The 13352-nt window shown below is 37.8% G+C and overlaps 1 protein-coding gene across 1 annotated transcript in view; it reads left to right on the top strand.

Moving 5' to 3' along the window:
* CUNH18orf63 (chromosome unknown C18orf63 homolog) overlaps window positions 1–11918 on the top strand; it is a 34208-nt gene extending 22290 nt beyond the window's left edge. The window contains exons 12-14 of the mRNA XM_025886849.2: window positions 6565–7584; window positions 7762–7848; window positions 8970–11918. Coding sequence (XP_025742634.1) covers window positions 6565–7584; window positions 7762–7815 — 1074 coding nt within the window. The 3' untranslated portion in view covers window positions 7816–7848; window positions 8970–11918. The remainder of the gene's footprint in view (window positions 1–6564; window positions 7585–7761; window positions 7849–8969) is intronic.
* The last annotated feature ends 1434 nt before the right edge of the window (window positions 11919–13352 follow it).

Raw genomic sequence — 13352 nt, 5'->3', positions numbered from 1 at the left:
ATTTATCGAATACTTACTATTTCCAGCCCATGTCTGTTTTAGAAATAGTGAATCTGGACAATATACTTGTGCAAATTTGCTTAACGGTAAAATAACACTTAATTGGAAATTCTGGTCTTTGTATTGCTCCTGACAGTAAGAACTTATCCTACTCAGTTTTATTTTTTTTAAGATTATTTATTTATTTATTTGAGAGAGAGAGAATGAGAGATAGAGAGCACGAGAGGGAACAGGGTCAGAGGGAGAAGCAGACTTCCTGCTGAGCAGGGAGCCCGATGTGGGACTCGATCCTGGGACTCCAGGATCATGACCTGAGCGGAAGGCAGTCGCTTAACCAACTGAGCCACCCAGGCGCCCTATCCTACTCAGTTTTATTGAGTGCTTCTGTGTGCCAGCTTCTTTTATGTGTATTATTTCATCTTAATCATCTTGGAATAAAGAATTGTTTTCCCACTTTTTGCAGAAGAAACTGAAGTTCAGAGCATCCAAGTAATTTAACCAAAGCCACGCAGTTAAATACATTGCAGAATTAGAACTGAAACCCAGAGGAAGATTCTTAGTCATGAAATTGGGAAAAGTTTAGATTGGTGTTTAAGAGCTCTGGTTCTAGGAACCCTTACTATGTGCATAATCTTAGGCAAGTTATTTGATCTCCTTGTGCCTCAGTTTTCTTGTAAAACAGGGCATGGTAGTGGTGGTAATAATAATATTTGTCACAAATTGGGCTCTCTAGGAAGCTGACTCTGGAGTCTAGTGCACATGTTTATTGGGGACTGAATTTGGAACACCTGTGGAAGGTGAGGATGGAAGAAGATGGGGTAAAGGGAGAAGTCATTAGCAAAGCAGGTACCAGGTAGCTTTGGCCAATCTTCCCAGGAGCTCTAAGACTAAAACAGCCCATCATGGTGGTTTTGCATTGTCCAAATAGCCAGGCCTTTATAACCCCTCCTCCATCTGTCATTGGATTTGGGCCACCCAGGGATAGGCATGTCCATAGGTGAGGTAGGTTTCTGGAACTAGGGCATCCCTGCAAGGGCCAGCTCCCAGCAGTGGGGGCAGCAGCCCTTTTGTGAAGGGGATCTGAGCAGCATGTCACTGCGTCCTTCACAGTACGTCACAGGGTGTTTTGTTTTTTGTTTTAGGATTAGATAATACCCAGAAGAGTTCCTAGTACTTAGCTCATAGTAAATGTTAGTTCCTATTATTGCTACACCACATGTTAGCTCTAAGATTCATGCAGCCTAAAAAGCGTAAGTTTAAGAAATGAAAAACAGGGCGCCTGGGTGGCTCAGTCGTTAAGCGTCTGCCTTCGGCTCAGGTCATGATCCCAGAGTCCTGGGATCCAGTCCCACATCGGGCTCCCTGCTCAGCGGGAAGCCTGCTTCTCCCTCTCCCACTCCTTCTGCTTGTGTTCCCTCTCTCGTTGTGTCTCTCTGTGTCAAATAAATAAATAAAATCTTTAAAAAAACAAAAAGTGAAAAACAAATTGATCAGACTATTTAATAAAACTCAACTGACTTTTAAAAAAATTAAATTAGCAAGAGTGCTTAACCAAACTAGTTTTCTTTTTTATTTGATGGAAGTTCTCAAAGATAAATAAATTAGTATAATAAACTCTCCTATGCCTGTCATCTAGCTCTTCTTTGATGTAGTTTTTGGGTGGGGAGTAAACTGGAGTATTTTAAAAGAAACCCAAGATATGATGTTCTTTCATCTGTAAAGACTTCAGTATGCATCTCTGACAGGAACTTTTAAAAATTATTTACAATAATTCCTTAATATCATCTAATACCAGTCCATATTCCAATTCCCTGTTTATCTCAAAGATTTAGGGGGCTTTGTTTAAATCGTAATCCAAGCAAGGTCCACATATTTTCATTTGGTGGTTATATCTTTTAGGTCTCTTTTATTCTATAACATTCCAAACCCCCTTCCCTTTTTTATTTATGTCAGTTATTTGCTGGATAAACGACCATTTTCCCTGGAGAACGTTGCTAAGGCTTTTGGTTTTCTTCTACAGTTTATGTTAATGTGCCAAGTTATGTTAAGATGTTTGTAAAGTTCTAGAAATTAAAAGTCAACTTAGCCACATTTGCCAGTGACACCTGGCAGAATAATGGTAATAATGTAGTAAAATATAAGATTTTTGTTGAGTTATGACTTCATAAAGCTTTGGTTTGTTGACCATTTAAGTATTTTAGTTCCATGAATTATTTATCATCTCATCTGCTGTTTACATTGTCCTTTTTGTAGTCTTTTTATAAATTTTGAATATAAACCTAGAGGTTTCACCCTTTGGGCTATTTACTCTATTTTAGAAGTTGAAAGAATGAGTAAATAATACATCGACAGGCTATGGGGCAAAATAAGCCCTTGGAAGTTATTCTCATCAGATGTATATTTCTGAGACAGATGAAGATGAAACAGGGTGTGAATATAAACATATTTCAGACACATATTCTACATAAGTTTTATGTCAGAATGCAAGTAATTCTACTCTCATCTAAATCTACCTAGAATGAGTTTTTCTTTTGGAATCTCAAGTAGTAGATATGTTGTTTAAAAGTTACTACAGTTTATAAAATGCAGGAGTCAAAAAAATGGCTTAGTTCTTGAATCCTTTTTTCATCAAATGGAAAAAAATCTATCTAAATATTTTAAGATGACTTAGTCACTTCTGATAAAACATCTCTTTGAGGTAGAATTTCATTCAAATTTAAGAATTGTTCTTCTCCCCTTGATAGCATCTATGTGCAGGAAAAGGCTGTGTGTGGTGAGGGCATCTGGTGTATTTACCTAAAATGATCCAGGAGAATGAATGCCTTAAGCTGTTTCTGGACACCTACAAAGATGGTGAGCTGGAGACATGGATTCTGTTAACTCGGCAACTGAAAAACCAAAGACATTAGTAATTGAACTTTTCAGCAGAAACTGCAGAAGTGTGGCTTTACCTTATTTCTTCCTTCCAAATAATGTATGAGTTTGTCTGATTAGTTGATCCTAAATTGCACCTGAACCCTAACTGCAAAGGAAAAAAATGTCCATTTTAGATTTCCAGGCACCAGTTTAGGAAGGAACACTAGATGGAGGGAAGAATGGATGTTGAACTTCAGTCCACCAATATCCATCACACAGGCACAGCTGGGTAATGCAGGGGCGAGAGGGCATTCGTTTCTTGACCTGGATTGGTCTGATGTTGGTGGTCTCTTGACAAAGATGACGTATAAGGTTTTCTTCTAAGCCCCCTTGTTCAGAGAGTCCTCAGAAGAACAGCTGCATCCCCTCTTCATTGTCTTCAGAAGTATATGTCAAACCCTGTTTTGGGTTGAATTGTGTCCTCCTTGCCCCTTATTCATGTGTTGAAGCCCTAACTCCTAGTATCTCAGGATTTGACCTTGTTTGAAATAGGGTCATTGCATATGTAATTAGTTAAGATCAGGTCATACTGGAATAGAGTGGGCCTCTAATCCAAGACGACTGGTATTGTTTATATAAAGGGGAAATTTGGAGACAGACACACGTGCAGGGATACCATCATGTGAATATGAAGATGACCATCTATCTACAAGCCAAGAGGAGAGGCTTAAAACAGATATTTTCTTCATGGCCGCAATCCTAACAACACTTTGATTTTGGACTTTCAGCCTCCAGAACTTTGAGGCAATACATTTCTGTTGCTTAAGCCCCTCAATTATGATACTTGTTAAAATAGCCCTATCAAACTAATACAAACCCGTTTTTGATGAATGCTTTTTCATTCAGGTTAGCAAATCTCCAGGGGTTATAAGCCAGCTCTTATTCTTAGTCAACCTCTGTATCCCTTCATTCAGGGTCATGAAACCTGGCTGGGTCTTCTGTGCCCTCTGAAAACTATGGGGAAGTAAAGCAAGGTGACTTCTTGCTTTACTGTCATGGATAAGCCTCCAACTTGAGAAGTGAGCCCTCCTCATCTGTTTTCAGCATCAACTCAAACCTCACCCAAGATTTTTCTTGGAGTCTTCCCACTTCTCCCAAGAATAGCCAGGGTGGGAAAAAGAATATTGTTCTCTGTGGTGACTTTGTATTATGTCAACTTAAGTATGCCAGAAGTATATTTTTCTGAATTCCTTTCTCTACACAGTGCAGGCTTAGGGTGGCACGTGACTGGAGAGGTGGAAGTGAAGCAAGAACCATGTTTACACTTGGAAAGTCTATGTGAAGCCTGAAAGACAACTCAGACCTCTGGGGATGTGCTATGGCACCTTGTTAGTTGGTGTGGAGTAGGAATTAGGCCGTGGTTCCTTCATCTCCTACTATATCTCTTCTTTAAGTCTCTCTAAATACTGCATCAGGTTTTTGTGCAGCTTCATTGCATAGTGCACCAGCCCTTCAGTAGGCCACCTGTATTGTGACATTGGAGGCTTGAGGGTGGTAAGAGATGACGTGGGTTCTGGTTCGAGCCAGCATGCTTTCTGACATGTACTCCCATTTTTCAAGATGGCCACAAGATTGTCCATCCACATGCCCTTATGACCAGTGACAACACTCATGCTGTTGCGAGGTAGGGGTCTTTGTTCCCTCCTCCTGTGTTTGGGCAAGACTGTGACAGAGGTGATGCTGCATGACTTCCAAGACTAGGTTAGGTGGAAGTTGTCTGTCTCGGAACTCTTGCTCTGGGATCCCAGACCACATGAGGGGGCTGCCTGAAGTTAGTCCAGGTTACAGCCAGCATCTAGCATCACACATGAGTGAGGAGGTGACAGCAGCCCCAGGATCATCTCACTGCAGCCCCACGAGAGACTCTGAACTAAACCAAATCAGCTCCCAGAATCGTGAGAGAGAAGAGCTAATTATTGTTTTGAACCACTAAGTTTTAGTGTGACTTACTCTGCTTAATAACTGGATCTCTCACTTTTCCTTTGCCTATTTACAACTCTTATCTCCGAAAACTCTCTCCAGCTCTCCTCTCAACTCCATTCAACAACTGAACCTCCAGTAGTGGAGAGAGGCAAACCAGTTCTGGTTTGCACATTATTCCTAGCAATTTTTAAAATTTTATTTCAAGTTGTGACTCTGTTTTTGATGCCAGAGGATGAGAAAAGAACTCCCCATCCCATGTTTCAGATTATTGTCACATGTCACTTTTATGGACTCTAGGACTCAATAGATATGTATTTTAAAAGACTATAAACACTTCCCATCAATAGGTGAATGGATCAACAAAATATGGGATTTCTATATAGTGTAATATTATTCAGGCATAGAAAGAAAGGAAATTTTGACCCCTGCTACAACATGGATGAACCTTGAAAACATGTTGAGTGAAATAAGCCAGACACAAAAAGACAAATATTGTATAATTCCACTTATACAAGATACCTAGTGAGGGCAAATTCATAGACCTAGAGAGTAGCATAGAGGTTCCCGGGGGCTGCAAGGAGAGAAAAATGGAATTGTTGTTGAAGACTACTGAGTTTCTGTTTGGAATGAAGAAAAGGTGGTGGAAATGATAATGGTGATGGTTATACAACAGGAGTGCAGTAAGGAATGTACTCAATGTCACTGAACTGTATACTGAAAAATGGTCAAAATGGTAACTTTATGTTTTATCTATATTACCACAATTTTTTAAAAAGACTAAACACTTGGCTGTCTTTGAGCTGTCTGACTCTTTGTCAGTCTGACAGATTCTTGTTGAATTGCTACCAGGCACCAGCACTCTTTTAGGCAACGAGAATACAAGATCATCAAGACACAAACAGCCAATGTCCTATAGTCAAAATCCTACTTATTCTTAAAGGCCTGCTATAGATGCAACCACCTCTTCCATTCATTTAATTTCTTAGAACAAGAATTTTGTAGTAACTGTGAATGATTTAAGAATCTGAAATATAGGGGCACCTGGGTGGCTCAGTAGATTGAGCATCCAACTCTTGGTTTCAGCTCAGGTCATGGTCTTAGGGTCGTGAGATAGAGCCCTACCTTGGGCAGCAGAGAGTATGCTTGGAAGCCTCTCCTTCTCCCTCTGCCCCTGCCCCTTCTTGTGCACTAGTGAGCTTTCTCTAAAATAAATCTTTTTTTAAAAATGTCAAGTATATGAGAATAAATACATCATGGTTCCTACCCTCAAAGAATCTAGTATCTACATAAGGTGATGGAACACGCATGCTGAAAGATAAGAACACCACCTTTTACTACTATTTTTTTGGTGACAAATACTGATAGCATATTCTTAGGAAGTTGAGGGGGGAAGAATGTAAAGAAGAGGGAAAGACATTCTGAACGAGAGCAGCACGGACCTATTTGGAGGACGATGGGTAGCTAATTGTAGTTTTCATAGTTGATTTATATAGAATGTAGAACATGTCTTCATCTAAAATATCTTGAAAGGTTGGTATCTTAAAAAGGATGCAAACCATAGAAGCGTACTTGTTTCCTCAAGAAAGCTCATTGGTTTTATTTGGTTTTTTTTTCTGTTTTATAGTAGTGTTACTTTATACTCTTATTTTGATATTTTATATGTTATTTCTTTTCCATTAAGAACATTTTTACATTTTAAAAATTTCCTAATCTCTATCCTTTCAGGAAAACAAAGTCAAGGCACCTAATCTGACCACTAAACAAATGTTCAAGTTCCCTCTGACTCAGGCGCCTTTCACACGACCTGCTCTGGCTGAGAGTCTTCCACCGTGTTCAGTAGTCATGGACCACAAGGTGGAGCATTCAGGCAGCCATCTGAAGAAGCCCTGGGTGTCCTCAACTCTGCACCTCCAGCAAGAAGCTGTCCAGAACAGAAAGAAATCCGTGTCTGACAAGGCACCCCAAGTACATTTGGAAGTACCAGAGCCCAACAGAGAAAAGATTCAAGTTCAAAGCACAAATTTTAGTTCCCAGAATAATATTGCTCCTCAATTCATACCAGTTTTCAAAAATCAGTCATTGCAAATGAACAAAAATATCTTAGAACCTGGCAACCTGAAAAGAAAACAGCATGTTGTTACAGAATCTAAATTGTTTTCACTTAAAACTAGCATGATGCAAAATGACAAACTGAATTTAGATCCAGCTATTAGCAAAAGACTTAATCATACCATTCAGATGAATGCTAGAAATTTAAATCGGAAGACTTCTAGACTACAAGAAAAAAACACTGGGTCCTGTGAAAATATGATAAAATATCCCCCTTCTAATGGAGAATCATCAACTGTGAGTTTAAATGAAAGTAAACACCTGTTTAATAGTTTAGCATTTCAGATGTCAAATAACAGTTTAGGTGTAACAAACAGTGCTGTTGACTTCCAAGTGAATGAAAAAGAACATTTAACAAGCAAATATATAACACAAATTTTAGGAAAAGGCCACAAGTCACTAAAAATAAAAAAACAACCGCACATTTTTGAATCAGACACAGAAACGGAAGATCCCCAACTACTACAGCAACAATCAATAAATCAAACTATGAAAGTTGATATAAATGACCACAAATTGGTAAGCAAAACAGCCCACAGGTCTAAAAGAAAATTGTGTCAGGAATCTTCAAAAACTTCAAAGAGACCTCATTCCAATACTATCCATTATGGACAGTCCAGTTTCTCTAGGAACAAGGTAAAAAAATCTGGGGTATTTATCATATGGTAGGCCTTTCAAACCCCTAAATAAAGATTTAAATGATTTTCCCCAGATCATCTAGAAACATAAAGAGAAACAGAGTATCTACCCTAACACAACTGCAAGTATATACAGCTAATTTTAACCAAGTGTGATTCTTTAATCTGATTACAGGTACATGATGTGGCCAAATCAAAAGCTCAGAAATCTCTCATCCCTAAAGCTTAGAACATGGATGTGAAGGAAGGAAATGTCCACCAGGTAACTTAGGTGATATATTTTGATTTATTTTTTGTTACATTATCTGAATTGGTATTGCCATGTATAGGGATCCCCAACCTCTTGGTAAGAAGGAGCTGCTTTTAAATTCCCTGAAGCCTTATAATCAGCAAGGAAATAGGAAATATTGGGAACAATGCAGCCCTTGAATAAGGACTGTACACAGAATCTGTTGCGTATAGTAAAGGCCCCCACAGAGGGATGAGATGGAGAAAGGTCCCACAGCTGGCTGTCTCCCACACTGCTCTGTGGTCTTTGCAGACTAAAAAGAGGGCATAACGGTAACAGACCACCTAAAGAGATAAGATTCCGCAACCACTAGAACGTGTACCTTTGGGACTTTTACCCAAGATAATTAACCTTATATGATGTTTCAAAGGTTAATCAAGTTAAAATTTACTCCACAAAATTGCAGTGCCCGCTAAAGTGTAACTTGAGATTTAGCTGATAATGCTGAGTCCAAGGCACTGAATTCACAAACCATGCATTTGGAAATTGCATTTTATTCCATTCTGCCATCTGTTTTATTCTGAGAACAAACATTTTACTAAAATATCCACAAATACTTTTTTTTGCATAGAATTACTGGAATATTTTCAAATTCCTGTGAACTAGAAAACATTTTCTTCTTTTCTCTTATGAATGCTGTTTCTTTCTGGAATAGAATTTCAGCCTGATTTCAATTAACCAAAAGGTACTTAATTCTGTTCCTATTTTTTAAAATTATCTTGTATTTCATGTAGTTTTTGACTTATATTTTAATGCACTCAGTAGGTGGTTAAGGAAAAAAGTGTGTGCTAGAATGCCTTAAAATTTTTCATTTTCATTTTTAAAAATCTATTCCAGATTTCATAATTTTTTAGAAGTATAACTCTTTCCCACTTTGAATTACTTAAGATCTAAGATAATTTTTAAATTAAAAAAATCATTCCATCACCTAGAAAGAATAGCATAATGAGAAAAATTACGGCTATCTTTATTGAAAATAATTTCTGCGAAATGTAAAGTTAGTATATACCCCTGTAAAAACTTTGAGTAATTACAAAACAGTTATGAGAAAAGTAAAAGAACAAAAACAAAATACCTGTAATTCCTCTTTGCAGAGATAACCACTCTGAATATGGATGGACATTCACACACTCCTATGAGCATGGAACCAGGCTCCATACACTGCTGGGGAACTTCCTTTATCACTTCACAATTGTTATTTTCATGGGTGCATAGTATTTATTCCATGGCTTGTGAGTATATTATATTAACTGTCACTACTGATTGACACTTAAGTTTTGTTCCCAACTTTTCACTGTGGCAACAATATTTTACAAATGGTTTTGAACAGATATTTTTAAAATATCCAGGTGTATAGTAGTTTTGTTAGTTGAAAATACCTTTATTTTGCCCTGTTTTTATGGAGATTTCTTTGAATATATTATTTTAATTATTGAAGATTTCAAGCTTTACAACCTATAGACAATAGTGTAAAGATCCTCTAAGTAGCCATCACCCAGCTTTAACAATTAATATTTTACCACTCTATTTCACTTATTTCTCACAGATCCATTTTTTTACTACACTATTTAAGACAAATTCAGTACATCAGACAGTTCACCCATAAACACTTTACTATAGCTCTCTACCAGACGAGGGATAGCGTATTTAAAGAAAAAAAGAATATGTGTATGTATATATTACATTTTTGGCCTATCTACAGTATCTTTACTAACTCACTAAATTTTACTTTAACATGTAAACTGACAGAAAGCCCTCAGTAAACATAAAACCTATTTTACAGAACAGCTAGAGCCTTCAGTCATACAACCAAAATAATGGCGTGAAGATTTATTTGTTCAGCATACGTATGTGCTCTGTGCCAGGCAGTGGACCAAGCACTGTGCTAGTGAAATAACAAAACTGCCATTGGCTATGCAGTCTAGCCTCTAGCCAGCCCATTCTGGGTCCCTAGCAAAGACGGAGAAGTGCATGTGCCGTGAAGCAAATGCAACGATGACGTTTGGGTCTATATTACAAATAAATTATTGAGCTTATAAAAGGGAGAAACAGAAATAGAGTTTCTCACCTAATTAGTATTATTCTGGCTTTCAAACATTTTAGATGTTTAATTTGCAAAATGTGATATAATTGTTGTGTAAGATACTTAAAAGAAATACAAAATCCTCATTAATATTCTACTGAAATAATTCTTCATTAAATTTTTAAAAACCCAGCAGAGAGCCGAGTGTAAGTTGAACCTTGATTTTTTTTAATGTGATTCACTGTTTTTGCTACTTCACTAAATCATTGCAATTAAAGGCAAAAGTGAATACAAACTCTGCTTCAAAACTGTAAATACAATTCTTGCTCTTGAAGTTGTACCTGGTTGATTAATTTACTGTAAGTGTTTCCTTTTTCCCAGAGTATTTCTATTTTGAAATATTTTGTCATTTTCAGAGGGAAACACAGCTGGTTTAAAGCCCATTTTGAGTGGGTCTTGTGCATTCTAAAACTGGTATGATAGATAACTAGTAGACTGCGATAAAAAAAAAAATGGCATGTCATTGTGTTTGTGAGGCTGTGGTGACAATATTTGTTAATGAAAATACTATGAATATTTTCATTAACATATTCTGTGAATATAGGATATATATTTGGTCACTCAATCATTACAACATGTACTTCCTTGAAACCAGTCTTTCCCTCTGCTCCATGCATTCCTAGCTGCCTTCCTGCTACTGTCCTCATGCTTTAGGTAATAAAAGATTTACTTTATTATAAGACTATGCAAAATAATTAAAAAGATAAATCCACTGCTTAGTGTGTAGTATCTTCCAACTCTTTATATAAATAACCTTGCTAGCTCCTCCTCTACTCCATTGTGTCTAAAGCTAATTTATAGGATGGTATTTCATTTAGATAAATGTTAATCTACATGGCAAAGCCTGTTTATGTTAGGATCAGTCTATTTTCTGGTGTAAAGTAGGTTTCTTTTTCTACTTACAATATTTATCTTAATGAAAACTTAACACACAAAATATATGTAACGTGTATATTTGATATATATGTACATATACGTATGTACATATTATATATATGTGTATATATATGATTTACTATAGAGATACATGAACAGATTGATTATTTACTATTTCATGTTCAGAGAAGAGGTTCCAGGCCAAATTGCTGTGCTCAGACTCACTGAAAAAATTAATGAAAATTTTGGTTCATTTTAAAGATTATAATTTTGAAAGCCAGGATAATTCCAAATCTAATAGGGAAAACTAAATTGCACTTCCTTGTTTAAGTTTTTGTTGATTTATATGCATTGTGGACACCACCCCACCCTGCCCTCAAATCATTCTTCATATTCCAATTGTATGTTAGTTTTAGAACCATTACAGTTTTAAACCATAAATAATTTTATGTTTGCCTATATGCAGAACCTTAAAATATTAGGTTTCATTTCATTTAAAAACCTATGGCAATATGCCAGAATTTATGTTAAGAATCATCTTTATAGAAATGTAAACATGTTTTTCATGTGCTATTTGTATTTTCAATTTCACAGTATTTTTTGCTTACTATATTTGAATTTTTCTATTTATATTTTTTTATATATTACTAAAATTATATTACACATTATATATTATTTTCTTTGTATTTGTTGCTTACCATATCAAATGGGTAAAATATATGGGTTTGTCAATGATTATTAACCAGTTCACTATCCAGTTTTTGCTCTCTTTTTCAAATTGCACATCCCATCTGGTGTTAATGCTGGAATTGACAATATATTGTATTTACTGACACTTAAGAATGGTCGGTATTTATAACTGTTTAAAGATGTCATGGTAATTATTTATTGGTGCTTAAAATGTCCATGTTGTATCCTACATAGTGTCTTATTTTAAATAAGAAAATAAAGGTATTCAGATAGGTGTATTTTCATGTTTTGGAGAGACTACACAGAGGAATAGAAACGCTTGGATAAATTCCAAACTCTTTTACATTTATGGTTCCATTTCTTCACATGCATTTGCTGCTGGAGCCATGTAAACTAGTTAGGTCATCACCACTTCCCAGAACTTCTATTCTCAAAAGTTGCTTCTTCATTTCATTCAGCCGATATTTATTTAGTATCTATTATATGCCAAGCACTATTGTAGGTGCTTGAGATACATCAGTGAACGCTAACCTTGGGATATATCAGTGAACACTGAGAAAGACAGACGATAAACATGACAAATAAATAATATAATGTATTAGAAAGTGACAAGTATAGGGAAAAGAAAAATAGAGAAAAGTAAGGGAGATGTTTAAGGTAGGCTTCCTTGAGCAAAGACGTGAAGAAGGTGAGCTCTCCAGGCAAAAAGAACAGGCTGTGTTTGTTCAAGAGAGGTCAGGGAGCCCAGAGTGGCTAGAATAAAAAGAGCCGGGAGCGGGGGACCAGAAGATCAGATCTGATATTGGGCCGTCAGCCCTGGCGAAGACAGTCACTTCAACACTGAGTGAGACGGGTCTGGGATCAGAGGGGTGACATGGTCTGACGTGGGTTTCAACAGACTCATTCTGACTGCTGCACTGAGAACAGACTGAGGCGAGAGGAGAGCAGGAGAGAAGAAGTGGGGTCAGCCCAGAGGCTGTGCAGTCATCCAGGGAAAGATGGAAGTGGTGTGCCACCATGGCAGCTGCGGAAGAGATGAGGAGTGGTCGAGGCTGCGCATGCCGTGAAGGACAGCGTACCCTGGAGGATTGGGATTGAGGGAGAGGTGCTGCGGGTGACCCCGAGGTGCTCGGCTTGGTGGCACCTCACTTGAAATGAGAAGGAGCAGGAACGGCGTTTCACGGTGTGGAGGCCATTGATGATGAGCAACTCCACGGAGTGATGCAGGCAAAAGCCTGACTGGGTGACGGGAGGGGGGAGCATTGGAAACCCTGAGTGTAGACAGCTCTTTTGAGAAGTGTCGTCAGTGGACTTCTCTGAGTCCTTGTTAATTACCCTTGACAACATTGTCCTTTGATTATCCCCTTTTTGAAACCGTATTTTCCCCCAGCCTCCATAATCTTACGTCTCTGGACACGAAGTTTCTATTTCTCTTACTGACTGGCATTGAGTGCCCAAGGACTTTGAAGGATGAACAATAGTCACGCCAGACACATTGGGACACAGGAGGAACGGGAGGAAGGGCATTCCAAAGAGAAACCAAATGAGAAAAGGCCTGAAGAGGTACACGTGTTCGGGAGTGAACGCTGGTTCTTGTGTGGTTAGCTTGTGCTTCATATGGGGACCAGAATGACTGCAGACCAGGCCACGGTGGTAAAGAAGAGTGTTAGGCCGGGCAATGCAATCATCTGGAAGCTGTTCCAGAAACCTAGTCCAGGCAGCAGAGAAAAGAAAATAGGACAGTACTGACAGACCTACAAGTGGCCATCAGGGAAACGGGCTGCAGAGGTAGGGTCAGAGGTGAAGCTGGATTTTCAATCTTGAACCA

Source organism: Callorhinus ursinus, unplaced genomic scaffold (assembly GCF_003265705.2).
Source record: "Callorhinus ursinus isolate GAN/ISIS: 27379988/994484 unplaced genomic scaffold, GSC_fseal_2.0 scaffold11, whole genome shotgun sequence".
Classification (NCBI taxonomy): Eukaryota; Metazoa; Chordata; class Mammalia; order Carnivora; family Otariidae; genus Callorhinus; species Callorhinus ursinus.
The sequence above is the reverse complement of the archived record's forward strand: the minus strand, read 5'-3'. Positions and strand labels throughout refer to the sequence as shown.